The 22,888-nt window shown below is 47.0% G+C and overlaps 1 protein-coding gene across 1 annotated transcript; it reads right to left on the minus strand.

Moving 5' to 3' along the window:
• Positions 1 to 3,591: 3,591 nt before the first annotated feature.
• On the minus strand, positions 3,592 to 19,058 carry DUSP4 (dual specificity phosphatase 4). Its single transcript, XM_035097269.3, has 4 exons — positions 18,237 to 19,058; positions 10,225 to 10,361; positions 6,758 to 6,977; positions 3,592 to 4,247 (listed from the first exon to the last, which is right to left on the minus strand). The coding sequence occupies exons 1-4, from the start codon at positions 18,610 to 18,612 to the stop codon at positions 3,862 to 3,864; spliced, it is 1,119 nt and encodes a 372-aa protein (XP_034953160.1). The 5' UTR covers positions 18,613 to 19,058; the 3' UTR covers positions 3,592 to 3,861.
• Between the last annotated feature and the right edge of the window lie 3,830 nt (positions 19,059 to 22,888).

Here is a 22,888-nt window from a genome sequence, read left to right on the forward strand (position 1 = left end):
ACAAGAGGGTCTGCCATCACCTCCTCCTCCTCTGACTGGACTTTGGTCTTATGAACAAGAACACAGTCACACAATTCCAGAGCCCTGTGCACTGGGACTGAAGTTAACTTTGTCTCTCTCCTCTTTGGTCTGCTATAGGGTATAGAAAGTGAGCTTTCTGCCAGGCTTGTGCAAAAGGGAAGCAGCAGCAGATTCTTTCAGAGCACCCCTAGGGAGTGTGTTTCTTGGGAGGCCGCCTTGTTTGATGGCCTCCCGACACTCAAGTGGTCAAGGGCAGCAGCTGGCTACCTCACCTGAAGCAACAAAACAGCTACGGATCCAGCCTACTTCCGGTTGCCGCCTCTCTGGAATACAGAGGCGGCTGCTTTTTAGGTGATGTGGTAGTACAACAAACGCCCCATACTGTACAGTGGTACCTCTACTTACGAATTTAATGCGTTCCAAACGCACATTTGTAAGTCGAAAAAATTTGTAAGTCGAATCCCATAGGAATGCATTGGGAGAAAAAAATCGTAAGTCGAAGCAACCCTATCTAAAAATGTGTAAGTAGAAAAAACCCTATCTAAACTGCATCCAAGATGGCGGACGGAGCTCCATTCGTAAGTAGAAACATTCATAAGTAGTTATTTGTAAGTAGAGGTACCACTGTACTAGATTTCCCATTGAAAGAAAAAATGGTGAAATTGAAGTTGCGGCAAGGAAAAGAAGAAGCGGTTCGGGAAATGAAAACAGAAATAGGATATTTGAAGGGAGGTGTGGAGAGAAGGAAGAAGTAGGGTGATGTTTATCAACCAGCAGAAATAAATGACTTAACTGCAAGTATTACTGAAGGCCTTTGTGCAGTTGAAACTGATCAGGAGCAGGTTCCGGACTGACGAAAAGAAGCACTCTTGTACACAATGCTGGAGCCACGACTGAGTGACGGGTCAAACTGAGTCCCCATGTTTAGGGAACAGGTATGACGAGGACAAAGAAGGGCTGGTCTGAATCCTTACGACCCACTTCAGAGAATCCCAATGAACACAGCTGACCCTCGATTAAGCCGTGCTTCCTACCTTTTACACCCTGCAGTATACAAGTTTGGTGAAGTTCAGCCTTAGGGTAATAAATTGACATATTTGACATGTTTCTTTGTTTGATTAGTAGCTTAGGGCAGTGTTTCCCAAGCTTGGGTCTTGCGCTGTTTCTGGACTACAATTCCCATCATCTCCGACCACTGGTCCTGCTAGCTAGGTATGATGGGAGTTGTAGTTCAACATCAGCTGGCGACCCAAGCTTGGAAAACACTGGCTTAGTGCCCCCTCCACAATGCCTGTTGATATGGACACTACGAAGTGGCAGAGTTATTGGTGAGACACGGGGCATCTGTCAACGTCGCAGATCCTTTGTCCTATGCCAGGGTTCCTCAAACTCGGCCCACCAGATGTTTTTGGCCTACAACTCCCATGATCCCTAGCTAGCAGGACCAGTGGTCAGGGGTGATGGGAATTGTAGTCTCAAAGCATCTGGAGGGCAGACTTTGAGGAAGCCTGTCCTATGCCCTTTTAAAATGTGGGTTTTTTGGGGGGGGGGTTGTTGGATTGTTTTTATTTTGATTATGGATTTCGTGGCTTTATGTTTTGATTTTATTCTGTAAACCGCCCGAGACCTGCGGGCATAGGGTGATATATAAATTCAATAAATAAACCATCATCGTTATCATCTGTGGAAGTTCCCACCAGTACATGAAGCAGCAGCAACCGGAAAATATGAAATCTGCAAGCTCCTTTTAAAAGCATGCAACTTATATTTTTTTTAGAATTTTGAAGATGTGAGAAAGAGCTGATTAACAGCAGGGCTTTATGTTTTTTTAAAATGGGGATCGGCTTCTGCATCCAGCCCAACAACGAGTTCTGGAATTGCTTACCAGTTGTGACATTTTGTTCGTTCTAATAAAATTTCAAAATCCAACTGGATTTTGACATTTCCGACTGCAATTTTCTTCTACCAAATAGCCTCAAACCCGGTAGAGCATGAGAAACTTAATCTGAGGGTTGTGGGTTCGAGCCCCACATTGAGCAAGGTTCCTGCACTGCCGGGGTACTAGATGACCCTCATGGACTCTTCCAACTCTTGATTCTTTGCCCTAGGCATTTTCACTGCATGATATTCCTTCACTACCATGTGGTCAGATATAGAAGTAAGTTCCTTGCTATTTTATCCAATTGAACCAACACACCCACACTGTTCTTTTGCCCCACTTAACAAAATAGTGCCTCAATAATTGAAGTTGCAGCATGCAAACCTCAGTGACAAATCTGCAGCTCTCCAGATGCTGGATTCCCATCGGTCCCAGCCAGCATGCCTAATGGTCAGGGGTGATGGGAGCCACAAAGTCCTATCCCCCCCTTTACCCTACCTGATGCATGCCAGTGGATGCACTGTGTTTGTGAATATTTTATTTCATTTTTCTGTTGGAAGCTGCCCAGAGTGGCTGGGGAAACCCAGCCAGATGGACGGGGTATAAATAAATAATAATAATAATAATTATTCCATATTTGTCTGCACCCCACAGAAGGTAAACATCGAGAAATCCGAAAGCCAAAGAGTCAACGTGAAGTTCCCTTTTTATTGTCGGGCATCTTACTCTGCCTACCCCTCCAAGAGGTGGTCTTCCTCTGCATCTTTACTGTAGGGCTACTCTGACGCGCACAAGTATTGCTTAATTTTGGTGCTGCTTACGTGTAGCAGATCACAATATAGCTGATTAGAATGTTTCGCTTCTAGACATTGCTTTTTAAAAAATGCATTAGGAATTTTTTCCAGGGTACAGATTTCAGGTTGGGGGGACCCTAGATGCTGGTGAAACCAATATTGGATTGGGGCATGCAGTACCCAGGGAGAAGAGGCTACGTAAGCTAGCGGAGCCATCACCAAGCTGGCACTCTCCTGGTGTTGCTGAACTACAACTCCCATCATCCCTGACTATCGGCCATATTGGCTGGGGATGATGGGGGAGTGCAGTCCAACATCTGGTAGCTTATTGCCAAGGCTGGTAGCTTATTCCTCTCTAGAACCACAGAGAGCGGTCCATATAAACAGGATGCCCAAAATCCAAAGCAGGGGTTAAGAGTCATTTTCCTTCCAATGTATGCAGAAAGGGCACTGCTTATGCAAGGAACCAAGTGCCAACTGTGAGGAAATTCCACACTGAATATGGCGGGCGGGGTGTTCCGATTCCAGCTCTACACCAACATTTCCTAAACAAGTGTGTTTGTTACGCTTGGTCAGAAAACAAGCCATTTTCGATCCGATTCTTTTTACACGGAGCTGCTTCTGTGGAACCCAAGAACGGCTTCGTGAGGTAATACTCCCGCTTCAAAACCACCCTGGGTTTCATAATTAATAAAATATTATTATTATTATTTAATAGCAGCAACCAAAAACCAGGCACTTTGAGAAGCTGTGGCCTCAAACCCCATGCTTTAGGCCTCATATACGCACCAGGAACCAGCTGGGGAAATGCACTAAGAGGAACATTGGCAAAACAGTGAACTCCCTCCTCCTGTCGTGTGTCCCTCTCACTCTTCCCCACACACCAGAACGTGACAATTTCACAATTTCAAACATTTTTATATATTATATATATATATTAAAAAATGAGGTAAGTCATCTTGCCACAAAAAGACATGCTCCAGCATCCTCCCTCGCCCCACCCGAATATTCCAGCTGCAAGGATAGCTATTATTGCTCTGTCTCTGGGTGGACTCTGATTGGCTGCTGGGTGGGCAGAGTACGTTATTGCCATTATCAGTGGCCAATGGGGCTGCCCGGCTTTCTGTCCTTGGGTCACCCCCCGGGCGCAACCCACAGAGGCCTCCTCTAGCAAGTGGGAGAAGTGGTGATGGGGCTGTGGAGGTAAGGGAGGCTGCCGGCAGTGGAGTGCACAGCCACCGAGACCGGGAAACTGAAGACAAACTGGGAGGTGGGTGTGGAAGAGCTCTTCCCCCTTTCCCTCAGCGTCCCCGATGGGCTAGCGGCCTCAGCGGCACACGACGTAGCCAGAACCTGGGACTCGAACTGGAGGAGCTGTCCCATGAAGCTGAAGTTGGGGGAGATGATACTCCGGCGTTGCTTGACAAACTCGAAGGCTTCCTCGAGTTTCACCCGCTTCTTCATGATCAGGTAGGCCAGGCAGATGGTCGCCGATCGGGAAATGCCTGCTTGGCAGTGCACTAGGACACGGCCGTGGCAGGCCTTCACGGAGTCTGGGGGTAGCAGAGCAGAAGGGTCAGCACATGGAGGAAGCAATGTCAACAGGCAAGAATCTTTCTACAGACAGGACTGTGCAAGGATTTTTAAAGGATAGTTCATGGGAGGGCTCTAAAAAGTGTGATTGATACCTGGTCGCCCGTCTGAAGCCAGGGAAAATATCGAGTAAGATGGTCTTTTTAATAAGGAACGCGGAAAATTTATAACTTATCCTAAAGACCATTGCAAACAGTTAAAATCATTAGGACTGGAATATCACTTGTAGTTTAATGGTAAATTTTGGATACATTGGAGGGAGAAAAGATTTGGATTATGATAAAAGATGCAGGAGGGAATTATTAAAAATAGGACCCACAAAGGGGAGGAGGGAAGTCCAAGAGATTCCTTGGAATCTTGTTTTTATGTTGGGTGTTGGATATGTGACTGTTAAATTTTAATCTGAAAAACCAAATAAATTTAGAAAGATGGTCAGCAGTTAGGTAGGGATAGAGTTGCTGTATTTTGTAGAGCAAAAAAGAGGATGCTATGATGACTCTCACTTTAAATACCCCTACCATATACAGGCTATTGAATCTGTGATATATTGTTTAAAAGGGGCAGGAGAAGGGGAAAGTAAGCCTTCAGCCACCAGTTATATCTACGTCTCATCCAGAAAGCACAGCCAGAGGTATTTTGGCAATTTTTAAAAAATCCACCTGGATAAAATTTTTACCCCTGAAAAAGAGGACGTGTCCTGGCACAAATTGCAGAATTCAGCTTTTGTTTTTCGAGTGCATGAGGAAGGGTTTCTGTTTAATGTGGACCATGTAGCTGGACACACACACTGGAGCAAATGCGTATATTGCAGGAACTAATGGAGAAGATCTTCCTCCATTCTACCACTGCCAGAACAGCAGGGAAGGCAACCAGGGTGAGGTGGGGGCAGAGAAAGAGAGAAAATTGAGTTTAGAGCAGCGTTTCTCAACCGCTGTTCCGCGGCACACTAGTGTGCCGCGAGACGCTGGCTGGTGTGCCGCGACGTGCGGCGACGAGAAGGGCGATTTGCATTGTCATGTGCCTGGCGGCCGCCAATAACCAACATTGACCCGCCGGAAAGGAAGCCGGCCGGGTCCCGACGCGGAGCGAGCGCAGCTCTCAACAGCCACCACCACGGGAGGGTGGTTTTAGACAAACTTAAAGAAGTTGGCTGGATGAGCTCAACCTGAAACTTGCTGAGCAAAGGATTGTGCTGGCAGAGAAATCAGCGGCTTGTGAAACCTTATTACAGGAGATTGCAACCAACACAGCAATCGGCAAGTGTTTCTTACAGTCATAATTATATAGTCAATATAGGGCGGCACAGAGTTAAATTTTTTAACTTTTTTAATGGTGGTGTGCCTCGTGATTTTTTTCATGGAACAAGTGTGCCTTGGCCCAAAAAAGGTTGAGAAACACTGGTTTAGAGGTGTATGTGCAAGTGGAGAGAAAGTGGGGGGGGAATTCTTCTCTGTCTCCAATTTTAATCTAAACCAGGGAAGAACTCTTTGGGCCATAATGCACACCTCGCCTTTACCATTAAGATCCACCTGAAATCGTATTTCCAAACCAGGAAATACAAATTTCAGCTACGTCACTAATTATTACGTATTTATATATTGTTGTTACTATTTTAAACATATGCATATACCATTTAATGGCGTACAGACATTGAAGCAGTGCACGCAATAAAAACCAGAATAAAACACAGGAATATAAGCTCTAGAAACAATACAAATATTCATACATGGAAGGAACAGATAATGGGAACAAAATAAAAAAATTCCTTCAGTATCACCTTAAAGACCAACTAAGTTTTTATTTTGGTATGAGCTTTCGTGTGCATGCATTCTGAAGAAGTGTGCATGCACACGAAAGCTCATACCAAAATAAAAACTTAGTTGGTCTTTAAGGTGATACTGAAGGAATTTTTTTATTTTGCTTCGACTCAGACCAACACGGCTACCTACCTGTAACTAGATAATGGGAAGAGAGTTTGTTTTTTCTTTGCACCAAGGCAGAATTGTGCCCAAACCAACTTCTATCGATTTCACTTTTTTTAAAAAAGAAAGAGTTGGGGGTGGTTGGGGGGCGGGGAAGGGAGCGGATGTGGCCCAGAGGCAAAGTTTGACTTCAGAAGTTCTTAGGCAGCCAAAGGAAAAAGAGGCCTACTGTTTCCTCAAATGCCTTAAAAAGGAAGATCAGAAAGGAATTGGGCCTAACAGCTCTTCACCATAAGCCAATAAAAGTATGAACTTAGACTGGGTCTATAAAATGGGCAGGTGTTTGGCAAGGAGCAGAGGCAGGAGGCTTCGTGATCCCTCAAGTGGACCACAAAACATGGCTTGAGGCCTGCTCAGATTTTCCTCTACAGTAGTTCACTCGAGTAGCTAGAGACCTGAACATTTGCTCCACCATTTGGAGCTTCGATTTTGAAGCCTGTGTCCCACCATCTCTGCCTCACCCACCCAGCCTGCCGAGATAAACGCACCTATGTATTCAATCGCTTCCATGAACCAGGAGCTGATGTCCGTTTTGTGGTTGTCTTCCACCGGGATGCATTTGTATTGAAAATGTCCTTCAAAGTGGTTTGGGCAGTCCGAGGAAACGTTCAACAAGGCGGTGATCCTCAGGGCGTCCAGCATGTCTCTCCGGGCGGCGTGATGCGCGCTGCCAAGGAAGAGGAATGGAAGGATTTCCACTGGGCCACCCTGCTCTCCAGGAGGGGAAGCAAGAAAGGAGAAAAGAGAGGAATCACTATGACAGGAAAAGGAACCGGCAGAGATGTGTAATGCTCACAGGATTCATGCGCTTCACAATGCCAGTGACATTACTGGACTGACAACAGGGACAAACTGTCCCCATTCACAATTATCTAGTGATTCTCTCTCTCTCTTTTTATAATATATTTATTGATTTTTTCAACAAACAACATAAAAACAGAACAAGAAAAAACACAATACATACATACACAGAATATCCACATTACAACAAAAACAAAAATATTTCCAATCAATCTTATAGCACATATCTCTGTCGACCTCCTCCATTCCCTCCCTACTACGTTGTTCTATATATCACTTCATTAATACTGTCCAAATCTTGATTCCAAACTTTTTAAATGATTATTTAAACCTAACTCTTAATACCTATCTATACAATAAATATTTTATACTTATCTTAAAATATAAATCTATTCTAATTAAATATTAAAAATTCAATACCATAATAGCACTTTTCTAACTCTTAATCCACAATACACTTAACTAACATTCTTCTACAACCTCCTTTTGCTTCCAGATCTGTAGCTAAATACTGCTAATCTTACAATTCTTCTCTAGATAAACTTTAAATTTCTTCCAATCTTCTTCCACCGATTCTTCCCCCTGGTCCCGAATTATCTAGTGATTCTCAGTCGTCACCAGAGAATCACAATAGCATTACGTTTGAAGCTTTCTGATCTTAAAGCTGTGGGACTCCCGCTTCCCCCCTCAAACCTGTGGAGGGCAAGGTTTGAAATGGAATTCGCTATACCATGTGGTGTTGCATATTCTGTAGGCTTAAGGTGACAGAGCAAAAACACAAAACAAAAAGGGTGCAGCAGGAATACCACTCTGAATTGCATTTAGTGATGCAATTTAGCTTGCTGAGTAATGGTGAGCACACAATTTCTAATCAGGTCTCGGGCATCTGTCTCTCTTGAGAGCACATGCCTCTATCCCAAACAAGACTCTGTATCACTTGCCTGCAACAAGGTTAAATGGCTTTAGAGCCACTTAATACAGTTTTGCCAAGATATCCATTTTGAAACTTTTTAATACCCCTCTTCATTGAAAATCATAACTCTCTTAAGACAACCTAGCCCTTTTGAATCATGCAACTACACTTGCGGGTGCTTTGTTCATTTCCACAAAATTTTAGTCCCAGAAGGCATGGGAGATTCCACTCCAAGGATCTCCAGATGTTGTGAACTGCATTTTCCATCACCTGTCCTTGGCAAATGGGGATGCTAGCTAGAGCAGATGGCATGAGTAACCTACAATATCTGGAGGGTGTTGGCTAGACTATCCTTGCTCTACTCCTAAGCAACGGAAGGCCACCAAGTTCAAATCCCCACACCATTCACTCTTGAATTACGACTGTGTGTCAGCCAGCATGACAGTAACACCCACAAGTACGGTAATAACAACCACTATTGGCTGTCTCCCATGTTAGTCACCCTTGGGAGTTAGAAATTAATGGACATGACTAATTTGCCCTATTTTTCCGTCTATAAGACACCCCCATGTATAAGATGCCCCCTATTTTGGGGGACTCAGATTTAAGAAAATGTGGGAAGATGGCCCAGTGTATAAGACGCCTCATAATTTTGGACATTATTTTTAGGGGGGGGGAAGCATAGTCTTATATATGGACAAATACGGTAGGCTCCTTAATTATAGTGGGTCTACACCTACACTCCGGAGGGAAGGTAAACGGCATTTCCGTGTGCTGCTCTGGTTCGCCAGAAGCGGCTTAGTCATGCTGGCCAGATGACCCGGAAGCTGTCTGCGGACAAACGCCGGCTCCCTCGGCCTATAGAGCAAGATGAGCACGCAACCCTAGAGCATAGCTGCCAAGTCCGGGTCGTAAAGATCCGGGATCGGCAGCGCGCGCATGACCGGCAACTTCCGGTGGCGCTTCGCCCTTCTATGGGCATCAGAAAATGGCGGCGCCAGCGCCGGAAGTCGCTTCCGCGCATGACCGGAAACACGTAAAAGCGACTTCCGGCGCCGCCATTTTCTGATGCCCATAGAAGGGCGAAGTGCCACCGGAAGTCGCGTCACGCAACTTCCGGTCATGCACGGAAGCGACTTCCGGCGCCAGCGGCGCCATTTTCTGGTGCCCATAGAAGGGTAAAGCGGCACCAGAAAAATGGCCGCCGGGAAGAAGCGAATTTAAGGGAGAATGCCGGGATTTATCACCAAACGGGAGACCGCCAGGAAACAGTAAGAAAAAAGGGGTTTTCCCGGCGGATACGGGATACTTGGCAGCTATGCCCTAGAGTCGTCCACGACTGGACCTCACGGCCATGGGTACCTTTACCTTTTACGCCAAATATGAATTGGTTGGTTGGATGCAACCTTATGGCTCCATGGCCTGCTACCGGTAGACTAAAAGCCACTATATCCAAACATCTTCAATGTTCAGCAGACAACAACAGGTGCCCACCTTCTCCCAGCAAGGGAGATCTATATACTGTATGGACATTCTCCTTGCTGGATTGGAATACACACCTGCATTACTTTGACACCACCACATTAGAGTAGCATCATTTTACAAATAAGAATGGGGAGAACTAGTACGGCCACACACAACGTATAGTCACGTCCTGCTCGCTGGTTTCTCACTGGCATCCAATTGGCCACTGTGAAAACCGGGGGCCAGTCTGCATGGGCCTGATCCATGTTCTTATACAGTACAGTGGGGCCTCGCAAGACAAATTTAATTCGTTCTGCGAGTCAATCCGTTTTGCGAAAAATTCGTCTTGTGAATCGCGGTTTCCCATAGGAATGCATTGAATTATTTTTTTTGCCCATAGGAACGCATTAATTAAATTTCAATGCATTCCTATGGGAAACCGCGATTCGCAAGATGAATTTTTTGCAAAACAAATCCGTCTTGCGAGTCACCATCAGATCGCAAGACGCATTCGTCTTTTGAAAAATTCGTCTTGCAGGGCATTCGTCTTGAGAGGTACCACTGTACTATCCAAATTGGGCCAGGCCATATTCTCCAGGGTGCGGAGATCTTGTTTAAAGTGCAAAAACAGACCTCCGTTGTTTTAAGGACAAACAGGTTGCCTTTGATTCTTACGGATAATACACCGACTGAGGAGACTGAATTCATATTGCCAATTCAGACAAGGGTCTCTGACAAGAGGGAGGGTTTAAACGGCAATAAGCCCCGGAAACCAACCTGGTCGTGTTGTGGTGTCCCACAGGAGTTGCAGCTGTGCTCAAGGTACTCTGCAGTCGCCACAATGGACGCAGCAGTAGGAGATTTTGTCTTTGTACAGAATTCCGGATATTCCGAGTGAAATCTCTCATAGCCACCTGAAAGATAAGCAACATCACAGTGTTAAGAGTGTTGGACCTGGGAGATCAGGGTTCAAACCCCAAATCGGTCATGAAGCTCACTGGGTGACCTTGTGCCAATCACAGCCTCTTGATCTACCTCGCGGGGTCGTTGTAGGGATTAACTGAGGGGAGCGGGGTGAGCCATGTACATCTTGGAGAAAAAGAAGGGCTATAAATGCAATAAATAAGCTCTTCTGCTTACCTGCTTAAGAAAGCAGGAGAAGATGGAGATATCAGTTGCCAGAAATCTCCATGCGGTTGCAATGGGACCCACGGCAGTTGCAAAACGCGCCTGGTGCCTGGCTAATTTCTAACAATGAATGCAACGTTGCATTTTCAAATATTCTCTAAGCTCTATTTTCTATGGATGACTTCATAGTTTCCTACCAACCAGGCTGCTTATCACTGAGGTCTCCAATGCTATCCATCTTTTAACAAAAAGCGCTGCTTTCTCTGCATCACAGGTAACCTCTGCTGAGAGGCCCACAAATCCAGCTGCCAGGTGGCCAACAGCTCCTCTCTCCCCTCTGGGGACTGATCCTGCTACATTTAAAAGGGCCTGGTCTAAGGTGGCAGTGGTTCGACTGGGCGTGCTTCCATTATGTTTTACGTTTTCCGAGCACAATTCAAAGTGTTGGTGCTGACCTTTAAAATCCTAAACGGCCTCGGCCCAGTATACCTGAAGGAGCGTCTCCACCCCCATCGTTCAGCACGGACACTGAGGTCCAGCGCCGAGGGCCTTCTAGCGGTTCCCTCACTGCGAGAAGTGAGGTTACAGGGAACCAGACAGAGGGCCTTCTTGGTAGTGGTGCCCGCCCTGTGGAATGCCCTCCCATCAGATGTCAAAGAGATAAACAACTACATGACATTTAGAAGACATCTGAAGGCAGCCCTGTTTAGGGAAGCATTTAATGCCTGATGTTTTAATGTATTTTTATTCTTTTGTTGGAAGCCACCCAGACTGGCGCAAAGTCTGTGGATCCATAAGTGTGCTGATGTCAGCTGGCATCAGTCGCTGTGATGTTCGGGCAGAAGAAAGCTTTTGAAGCTCCCAAATGATCGACCAGGAGGGAAAGAACATGCCAGTTGGCCGTGTGTCTCTGCCAGGGTCCTACTTGCGAGTAAGAGTATTATCCTAAACCGCATACCAAGAAAGTGCGGTTTGACAGCAGCCAAAAGACTGATATCGAATCATTGGAGATAATACTATGGCCTCCTTTGATCAATGGATAGAAGATACGATAACTCTCTCAACATACGAACAAGATTGCTTTTAGATGCAGATGGTGAATGGATAAATATAATGATATTTGGAATGCATTTATAAAAATTATCATGACTTGTGAATAATTTTACATTCCTTGGACTAGTCCTACTACTTATATACCCATTTACCATATTGTTATCAGTTGCAAGCATGTTTCCCCCCCCTTCATTTTATTTCTCCACTGAATTATTAAATAAAATATAAAAGGGCACTAGGAGAAGGGGACGACAGAGGACGAGATGGTTGGACAGTGTTCTCGAAGCTACCAACATGAGTTTGACCAAACTGCGGCAGGCAGTGGAAGACAGGAGTGCCTGGCATGCTTTGGTCCATGGGGTCACGAAGAGTCGGACACGACTAAATGACTAAACAACAACATAAAAGGGGGGCGGGGAGAATGATTCTCCAAGGGTGATCTAACCAGGTACTATACCAGGCACCCCCAAACTCGGCCCACCAGCTGTTTTGGGACTACAACTCCCATCATCCCTGGCTAACAGGACCACTGGTCAGGGATGATGGGAATTGTAGTCCCAAAACAGCTGGAGGGCCGAGTTTGAGGGTGCCTGGACTAAACATACAAAGGACTGCATGACTGGAAACAGAAGTACTTTGTGTGACTGCTGAACTGGCTAACCAACTGACAAACAAAATCCACCAGCCTGAGTAAGGAAGATTTATTCAGTAAGATGTTCAACAGACACTATTTGTTCCATTTACTACTCTTGGGTTTTGTTTTGTTTTAAAAAAACCAAGCCCTTTAACTTCTTGGGCAGATATAAACAGGGTTGAGTGTACTGTTGCATACTTAAAAGATCAAATTCTGTACCCAGGCAAGCTGAACGAATTTCAGTGTCCTGCATAAATTATGTGAACTGCGCAAATTTGAACATTACTGTATTTCCAATGTGGTTAGTCCCAGCCCACATGATGCAAAGTTTCTGAAGAAAACACTCAAAACTTTTATTCAAGCACCTCTCTAGTTTCTAATATTTTAAACTGGGTGGCAACCATATTTTTTTAAAAATAAAAATCTCGGTTGATTCTTGGTTTATTCTCAGCTTCAAAATGTACAACAGCATTTAAGATTGGGACCCGCCACTACAGCATCATTGCCAAACGACAGATAATGATAGCTGAACAAGCTAAAATACATTCCTGGCGATGTGTATCAAATTTTTAAAGACTCATTTAATTAATTACCTGCTTGGGTTGAGAGCACACTCAGTTTAAACTTTATACCGCTGGGAAGCATGCATAGTGCGGAGGCAGGCCTCTGTGTGCTGCTGGTAATATAAATTAGTCTGAAATATTTGGGGATTTTCAAACCACTCTCCACTTGATCTATCCCAGATCTGGCCTTATCAACACCCAAAACATTTTAATCACACTTGCGTACGATTGTTGCAACCACAAGCTTTTCCATTATTTTTCACTCATTCATGGCAGTGTCACAATTTTCCAGCAATCGCCGGCACATGGTACACTCTGTAAGACTTTGTTTCCTACTGAGTCAAAGGAAAGACAAGACAGGAATTCCATGGAGCTTTAGAGCAATAGCCCATCTCAGCTGATTCACGGGTTAAGTGACAAATCCGTCGCTCTAGGACACCAAAACGTAAACAGCGATCTGGATGATCGCCCGAGATTTGCACACTGGTCACTTGGCTGATCAAATATTGTCCGTTGATTATTACTTGACAGTCAAATATCCAAAGGAGCCATCATGCTTGAAAAATTAATCTGCAGCCAACTCCGCACAAATGCCTTTCAAAGCTGACTTTTGTGTGTTTGTCTCTGTATAATACGACTTATTTCTATTTTTACATCTTTCCCTAATTTTGTAACTCTAGTTTGACCATAATTTTTAAGGGTAAAAGCAAAAGGCAAACTGAATAAGCGAATCATTCACAGAAACAGTCCCTAACATCGCTAAAAACAGTGATAATTCATTGTATTTGTTGGAATGTCTATTGTTTCGCAGGCAAGTTTGTTTTTGCACTTAGCCTCTGTACCAAACCAATTAGGGCTGCCAGTGGGGAATCTGTGAACACAACAGCAGCTTTAAAGTCTCCCACCAGCAAAGTCTCAGAGCCCCCCTCCCCACCAACTTCCCCCTTGGTGATAGGTGATTATCTTTTTCTCCTTTGAAAAGGAAGGTAAAGGGACCCCTGACCATTAGGTCCAGTTGTGACCGACTCTGGGGTTGTGGCGCTCATCTCCAGTGCTGTCTCAAGCACATCGGGCACCCTGGCGCGGCGATCGCTCCGGCGCCCCCGCCCCGCCCCGTTTCTTGCCGCGGCTGGTGGGCAGGCGCAGGGCGCAGCGCGGTGCCCCCCTACCGGGCCGGCGCCCTACGCCACCCTAGAGCCGGCCCTGCTCATCTCGCGTTATTGGCCGAGGGAGCCAGCGTACAACTTCCAGGTCATGTGGCCACCATGACAAAGCCGCTTCTGGCGAACCAGAGCAGCACACGGAAACGCTGTTTACCTTCCCGCTGGATCCATATCTATTTATCTACTTGCACTTTGACATGCTTTTGAACTGCTAGGTTGGCAGGAGCTGGGACCGAGCAATGGGAGCTCACCCTGTCACGGGGATTCGAACTGCCGACCTTCTGATCGGCAAGCCCTAGGCTCTGTGGTTTAATCTACAGTGTCACCCGTGTCCCTCCTTTGAAAAGTACTTAGAGCTAAAAGAGGAAGTCGGAAGAGTGGCGTTCTTTCCCACTTCCTCTCTCTGTTCTTCCTGCTTTTCAAGACTCAAATTAAGCTACCAGATCTGATATTTACCAAGATCACTTGGAATTGCAAAGAGAGAAAGTTTATGTGTGTGAGCATGAGTTTTCCGGGAGAGGAGGGGAGATGATACAGAGGGAAGGGGAGAGGTGGTGCCCACAGCACTCACTCAAAATCCAAATGTGTCCTCGAGCCCAATTTAAATTGCAAAGGATCTTTTGTTGTTTGTTTGACCCAATCTCTTTGAGCAGGCAGTTACCAAATCTAGGACCCCCCACTAGCCCCCAGTATACACTGAGGCAGTCCTCAACACAGCAATTAAAACAACTGGCGAAAAAACACTAGACATCTAGGTGCTCAAGCAGGAAGCCCACTGATCCATTTTTAAATGCTAGGTGGCGCTGTGGGACCCAGGTGGCGCTGTGGGTTAAACCACAGTCTAGGGCTTGCTGATCAGAAGGTCGGCAGTTCGAATCCCTGCAATGGGCTGAGCTCCCGTTGCTCGGTCCCAGCTCCTGCCCACCTAGCAGTTTGAAAGCACATCAAAGTGCAAGTAGATCAGGGGTCCCCAGACTTACCGGGCTTCGGGCCGGTGCCCGCCGCGCCGACCGCGTGGCGGGCTGGAGGGCAGGGGAGTGCGCACGCAGTGGGCCGGAGGGCGGGGGAGTGCGCGCCCGTGCGCATGCGCACACGCACACGGTCGGAAAAAAAATCGCCGAAAATCGCTTGTGCGCATGCGTATGGGCCTCCCCCGACCCGGAAGTGCATCGGAAATGACCTCTTCTGGGTCGGGAGAGGCCCATACGCATGCGCACAAAGGATTTTCAGCGATTGTTTGCCGATTTTTAAGATCATCGCTGCGCCGCGCGCTGTAAGAGCGGGCGGCGGCAGCCATCGCGGGCCGGATTGGGAGGCCAACTGGGCCGCATCCGGCCCGGGGGCCGTAGTTTGGGGACCCTGAAGTAGATAAATAGGGACCGCTCCGGCGGGAAGGTAAACGGCGTTTCCGTGCGCTGCTCTGGTTCGCCAGAAGCAGCTTTGTCATGCTGGCCACATGACCCGGAAGCTGTCTGCGGACAAACGCCGGCTCCCTCGGCCTATAGAGCGAGATGAGCGCTGCAACCTCAGAGTCGGACACGACTGGATCTGATGGTCAGGGGCCCCTTTACCTTTACCTAAAATACAAAACAGAAAAGCAGCTTGCCTCTTCAGCAGTAAATGTCAATGCAGTGAAAGCCCCGAAAGAAACCAATAATCTGGATATATGGCATCATAGTCTTAAATCGCAATCTTTTTTTTCCATGTATTTTTATTCATTTTCAAATTATTATGGAACCACAGAGACAGGTAAACAAGAGCAAAAGTTCAGTAACATCTCTAAGTAAAAGCATTGCATACCAAACCCAAACATATTAAATAGCAACACTCAATCAAAAATCATGACAACCATATTTCTCTAGATGTCATGCGGCAAGACACATGTAAATCTAAAACTAAACTATATGAAATAAAATCCCGTCATACTGAATAGAAATTATGTGGATCTCCCTGTCCCATAGACCTGTCTTACGTTCTATGTTTTCTGCAACAACTAAATTCTAGAAATATTTAGACCAGGCAAACTTCGTCCCTCCAGATGTTTTGAGACTACAATTCCCATCATCCCTGACCACTGGTCCTGTTAGCTAGGGATGATGGGAATTGTAGTTCCAAAACATCTGGAGGGCCGCAATTTGGGGATGCCTGATTTAGACCATAAGGCTATAGTCAGAATTTTTTCAAGCATCATAGGGTAGGCAGAAAGGAAGAAGATACTGCTTGTTCTTCGCAGACTGCCAGAGCAGCAAACTACTGGCTTAAAATCACAACCAAGTATTTGTTTATTTTTGAGCCAACCTCACTCTCAAAAGTGACTTGAAACACACCAGAGACCGGCCATAGCTCCTACCTTTCTAGGAAATACCTGTGCCCAAGGCCTGAGAATGCCCTGCCACAATACTCGGCTGAATGGACCACACTGTATCTGACTCAGACCAGATCAGGGATAGGCACTAGGAGGCCAAAACACACCAGCCTCCCAGCATAGCTCCTGCCTGCAAATCCATCTTAGTCCCCAAAGCATGTCGCATGTGACTAAGCAGCAGAGGTCCCCAAGGCAGGACACACAGGCAACTGGGAGGGAGCAGCTGAGATGCCCCAAGGGGAGAAGATTAGCTGGTCCCTAGGGCTGCCTCTGCTGTAGGGAGAGGAGGCAAAAGACCCATCAGCCATAGACAGCCTATGCTATCTATGGATGCTTCTCAGCCCTTGTGGAATTCAAAACACGGTCTCCGTTTAAAGGTTAGGCCCTGACCATGGTACCCTGTTTCTCCAAAAAATAATACATAGCCATAAAATAAGCCGTAGCAGGATTTTTAAGCATTCAAGGAATATAAGCCATACCCCGAAAATAAGACATAGTGATATGCGCAGCAGCAATGCCGGCCACGGCAGCAGGAGGAGGAAAAAAATAAGATTGTGTCTTATTTTCGGAAAACACGGTAACAGGTTATTATAATAATAACAACAATAATTTATTATTTATACCCCGCCCATCTGGCCGGGTCTCCCCAGCCACTGTGTTATAAACACAGCTTCGCACGTTTGCAAAATAAGAAAAACCCTCCGCTAGCTTGGAATGCTTCCTCTACAATACATCGTTCTCAGGAGCTGGTGCCACCAAAAGCAAATTTTCTACAGAAACTGGTGCAAATATTCTTCCAGGGCACATGGAAACATATACCCAGGCATAGCACTAACTAAGGCTGTGTGTTGCTTTGTTCCAATTTTTTTTAAAAAAAATCCTTGAGGATGCATTCCCAGGTCTGGAGAAGGGAAAGGCCCTTTCCGGGACAATAAAGCACGATCTTTCCACCCACCCAGAGCTTTTGCAGTTCAAAAGGTCAGCAGCAGCCTTCATGCACACACACACACACACACACAGCCCAGATGACAGGTCAGATGGGCAGGAAACAATCTCCGGATACAATTCAGTCTACTGTTTCCAAAGACCACACCAGGAGGGCCCGCGAAAGAGACTCCCCCCACCCGCACTCCGTGTCTGGGACGTCACGGATGTGAAGGAGGTTGCAAGAGGGCGGTAATAACTCCCTCTTCTTTCTGAGTACTGCATAGTATATTTAAGAAGCACATTTAAGGGAGGGGGAAACAGGTGCGACACCCAACCGCCACGGGAGGGAAACCACCTCACGGTTACGGAGCCTGCCCTGGTAATGAATGGCACAGGCAGAGTGCACGGCGCTGCATACAGGACAGAATCAAGGCTGCCTCTTGCCGAAAGAAATCTCTTCCTACTAGGTGGAGCTGCCCGCAAAGGGAAGGGGTCGCCCGCGCAGTTTGGCGGCAAGGGAAGTGAGTAGGCGAGGGTTGGGGAGCCAATCTGAGCCCTACCTCCAATAACTTAACGAAAGAGTGTTGTTCCCGGGGTTCAAGCTAGGTCCACTCTCAGAGCTTGAAATGGGAGTCGCATGTGGTGGTAGACAAGCATTGCCCCAAGAGGCACTCTTGTCTGAACGCTGCACGGTCGGGAAACACGGGCGTCAGAGAGAAGTGCGCAGGCAGGGCTCAGCACGATTCACAGAATCGTAGAGTTGGAAGTGACCCCAAGGGTCATCTAGTCCGACCCCCTGCAATGCAGGAATCCTCACAGCCACCCCTAGGTGGTCTCGAACCACCAACTTTCTGGTTAACCCATTCTTGCGCGCCCTTGGCTGGGTCCGCGCAACTCCTTATCCCCCGAGCGGCGGGGGTTGAACCCCCGGAGGTCTTGGGCCGCCCCCCGCTCACCTTTCAGTAGGCAGATGTCGGCGTGCTGCGTGTCCCTGCGCAGCGCCCGCACCACCAGCGCCACGGTGCTGTCCTCCCGCAGCGCGTCCGCCCGCCCGCTGCGCTCGTCGTACACCACGACGGCCGAGTAGAGTCCCGAGCGGAGGCGGGCGCGCACCTCGTCGTCGGCCGGCAGGATCTGCTCCAGGCTGACGGAACCCTTGGCCCTGCGCCGGACGATGGTGTTGCAGCGCACGTTGAGCGCGCCGCGGATGTGGCCCGCGCTGTGCGCCAGGAAAGGCCTGCAGTCCAAGAGGAGGCACTTCCCCTGGCCGAAGCCCCCGCCGTGCAGGAGGCGCTGCAGCACGCCGCAGTCCATCTCGCGCAGCTCCGCCATGGCCGCCGGCGCCACGCAGGCTCCCTCTTCCTTCTGCTGCTCCCGCACCACCAAGGGCCACGGCCTTAGCGCGCTCCTCTTGCGCGCAGCACCGCCGCTGATAAGGAAGCGCAGCTGCTGCCGCTGGTGGTGGTGGTGGCGACGGCGGCGGTGCTGCCCGCGCGTCCTCCGGAGCGCGTGGGAGGGTCGCTTTTACTACCTCGCCCCGCCCTCTCGGCTCGGCTTTCCCTCTCCCCGCCGCCGGGCCCCATTCTTGCCTCCGCTCGCCTTGAATGGAACGCGCGACGTCACAATGGGAGGAATCCAACGGGGCCCCGGCGCTTGTGCGCGCGTTCATTCATAATAATAACAAAGGAGGGGGTGGGGAGGGAAAGGAAGGAGGCGCGTTCTACTGGCGGCGGCCCCAGGCTTTGTGAATGGGAAGCGGAGCGCGGAGGGGTGGCGGCAATAGGGAACACCCAAGCAACTCAAGGGGCCGCTTCCTGGCTTTCTCTGTCATCCTGGCACGATCCGCTAAGCACTTGTTTCGTTCGTTTGCTTGCTGCCGCGTCAAGTTTCTCAGGAAAGCCCTTCTGTTTTCCATGGAAAGCAGCGCCGGGTCACGGCCTCAGCTTGCGCGCACATCCTGGCGCCGGGTTTGGGGTCATTTCTGGCTTTCTAATGGGCGCACTTGCATATGTGGCGGGGCGCTTCTCAGGTAGAAATGAGAGGCCCGAATGGTACGTCGTCACCCTTTTAAAACACGAAAAAGCCACTTCCAGTGAAGGCAAGTGGGAAGCGGGGGAGGGGAGGAGGACTTGGCCCTTTCATCTGTCGAATAACTTCCGCCCTGACATCAGTCATGTGTCGCCAATCTTTACTTTTCGATGCACGTTTAATTCTCAACATTCCTGGGTTAGATACTACAGTCCAAACGCCACTTACCTTGGGATTAAAAGCAACTGAATTCCATGGGGCATGGTTAGGATAGTAACTTGACTTTTTCCAGTCTGTTCTAGTTGTATTAAACACTATTTATAATACTTTACTGATTGGCAGGGTGATTTTTTTTTTAGCCAGAACTGAGTTCCGCCTCCTTTTTTGTGCATTCCGGCATCTATAGTGTCAGGCTTCGGGCAGCATGATGGAGGCAATGTTGTAATGCGGCCGCAGCCATGCGCAGCCCCCGAAAAAAGTCTTTTTGTTTTCTCCCTAAAACATCTTTGGCTCCCCACTAAAAAAAAGCACAACAACTTAGGGTTGTCCATAAAATAAAATAAAAACCACTGCTGACTGGTTATATTTGTTGGTCTTGTAGTTTATTGTATAGCACTTAATCATTAATATTTTAAGGTAAAGGTAAAGAGACCCCTGACCATTAGGTCCAGTCGTGACCGACTCTGGGGTTGCGGCGCTCATCTCGCGTTATTGGCCGAGGGAGCCGGCATACAGCTTCCAGAGCAGCACACGGAAACGCCGTTTACCTTCCCACTGTAGCAGTAGCTGTTTACCTTCCCGCTTGGAGCAGTACCTATTTATCTACTTGCACTTTGACGTGCTTTCGAACTGCTAGGTTGGCAGGAGCAGGGACCGAGCAACAGGAGCTCACTCCGTCATGGGGATTCAAACCGCCAACCTTCTGATTGGCAAGCCCTAGGCTCTGTGATTTAACCCACAGCGCCACCCACGTCCAATATTTTAAAGTACTGTCCTATAAAATAATAAGATTGAACCTGAGACTGAATAAATCTTATTGTTGTTTATTTCATTGATGCCTCATGATGCCGAATTTTGCCTTAGTCCACATCCAGCCAAATTTAGTAGATTGCGTCCCAATTTCTTGCCAGTATTGGGACCAATAAGGGATGTGGGTGGTGCACGTCAAAGTGCAAGCAGATAAATAGGTACCGCTCCGGCAGGAAGGTAAGCGGCATTTGCGTGCGCTGCTCTGCTTCGCCAGAAGTGGCTTAGTCATGCTGACCACATGACCTGGAAAAACTGTTTGTGGACCAATGCCGGCTCCCTCGACCAGTAAAGTGAGATGAGCGCCACAGCCCCAGAGTCTGGACTTAACTGTCAGGAGAACCTTTACCTTTATTGGGACCAATGGCAGCTCACTCCTGGAGGAGACGGGTTTTCACCAGGACCACCACACTCTGGGAAAGAGTTGCTCACCACCATATTTTTCCCCCACTCAGTTGTCCTGATTTGCTGCTATTTAACCAAGAAAAATATATACACAAAATACACACATTTCCTGTCATCTTTAATTTGGACCTAAGCTGAGACACAGTAATCATTAAAAACAAAACAAAACAAAACACCCCAGAGGTTTCTGAGCTTTCAGAGTTTGTCAGAAGAGAGACTTGAAAAAATTTGAACACGGGACTGAATAATCTGCACTCCTGGCTTCTCACCAAAAGCTCCCTGGATAAGATGATCTTCCTATTGCATTATTTAATTAAGATGTCATGTTGCCCGATACATTTTTAATACCTTAATTTCACTTTAAAGGCACACTCGGTCCTAGGTGGCTCTTCGCTCATGAATGAGGAGACTGAATCACATGAGCACACGAAAGTCCATGTGAACTGACCTTCCAAAGGATTTTGAGATCTTGAAAGGGCATGGCTTCCTGGCAGGCTTCTGAACTGGCACATCTTTTTGTAGAAAGTGATGGTGGATAGAGGCCAAATAGGGACACGACCCAAATACTTAGATGTCTCCCCGTGAAATCACTGGTCCTTAAAAATACTTAAAGTGTTGAGCTTCACAACCCTTGCTTCTTCAGCTGCTACAAACAGAGATATTTCTCAGGTGTCTGGCTAGAGACTATAGTGAGGAAGCCAGGAAAAGACTACTTCCAGGTACTTATTTGGGGAGCTGCCTGGCTGGGTGCGTGTAAGCCAAACATCAAGAGCTAAATAACTCTTTGCCTTTGGCTCAAAGCCTGAAACACTGAAAAAACAGAATTAGGCATGTGCGGATGAAGACATAATGTAGTAAATATTTTCACGGAAATGAAGCAGGATTTCTGAGGAGCAGAGAATCTATGCTTATCAGGCAGTATAGATAATATTACATTACTTAACATTTAATTGCCAGGTTAGATTTAAGTGAAACCTGAAATTGCTGGGTGTCTGTGCATTTTTTTATCGTCCTCCTTGCTATTCCTGACCTAAACCCACAATATGTAGGTCTTCGTTTGGAGTGCAGAACACACAAACACATAAACAAACAAACCTTACAGAAATGTCAGCTATCGCTTTGAAGAAAGCCTGCTCTCATGCTGAGGCCTTGTCTTATTAACCTCAGAGTGCGTGAGAATGTTTTCAGCACCTGTTCTGCAACTTCTGTCATAAGCTAGCTTGCGTTCTTTTTCCCCGAGGGAGCGACTTTGACTCTGTTGAGGCGATGGGAAAGTTCAGGTCGATTCATAGCAGTTACGTTTTAGGAAGTCACATGGTTTGCCAAAGTGATGTGTTACTCTCTCTTACACCATAAATAGTAATTACCTCGGGGATTCGTACTGAGATTTCACAAAGCGGGGAGGTTCCTTTCCGCACCTAGTAATTATAGTGTGCACCAAGTTCTCATCAGCCTCTCAGGGAAAGTAAAGAAAGGTGCTTATGAGAAGGGAGAGCTACATCGCTCACAAATCTATAATGAAGAGGAACCTGTTGAACTTCCAGTTTGAAGCGAATGCATATAAAGGTATATAGATTTAATATGTGTCACGATAGCTTCTATATACAGTGGTACCTTGGTTCTCAAACTTGATCCATTCCAGAAGTCCATTCCAAAACCAAAGCGTTCCAAAACCAAGGCGCGCTTCCCCATAGAAAGTAATACAAAATGGATTAATCCGTTCCAGACTTTTAAAAACAACCCCTAAAACACCAATTTAACATGAATTTTACTATCTTAACGAGACCATTGATCCATAAAACAAAAGCAATAAACAATGTACTGCAGTCATGCAATCAATCATTAAATAGCTAAACTGGGTTCCACACAGTCACAAAAACAAAACAAGAAAGCCACAAAAATGCAAAATAAATAGCAAAAACAGACAGACCGCAGCGTAGCACTCAAATCAGAAGCATAACACTCAAAATGGAGCACGTTCAACTTCTGAAAAAAGTTCACAAACCAGAACATTTACTTCCGGGTTTGCAATGTTTGGGTTCCAAGTTTTTGAGTATCAAGGCGTTTGATAATCAAGGCATTTGATAATAAAGCCAGTGTGGTGTAGTGGTTAAGAGCGGTAGACTTGTAATCTGGGGAACCGGGTTCG

This window comes from Zootoca vivipara, chromosome 15 (genome assembly GCF_965207765.1).
Source record: "Zootoca vivipara chromosome 15, rZooViv2.hap1.1, whole genome shotgun sequence".
Lineage (NCBI taxonomy): Eukaryota > Metazoa > Chordata > Lepidosauria > Squamata > Lacertidae > Zootoca > Zootoca vivipara.

Coding starts and splice junctions, on each gene's coding strand:
- DUSP4 (XM_035097269.3), bottom strand. CDS start 18,612: ATGGCGGAGCTGCGCGAGATGGACTGCGGCGTGCTGCAGCGCCTCCTG. Junction 10,362..18,236: donor CGACATCTGCCTACTGAAAG/GTGAGCGGGGGG, acceptor CTTATCTTTCAG/GTGGCTATGAGAGATTTCAC. Junction 4,248..6,757: donor GGAAGCGATTGAATACATAG/GTGCGTTTATCT, acceptor TGCTACCCCCAG/ACTCCGTGAAGGCCTGCCAC.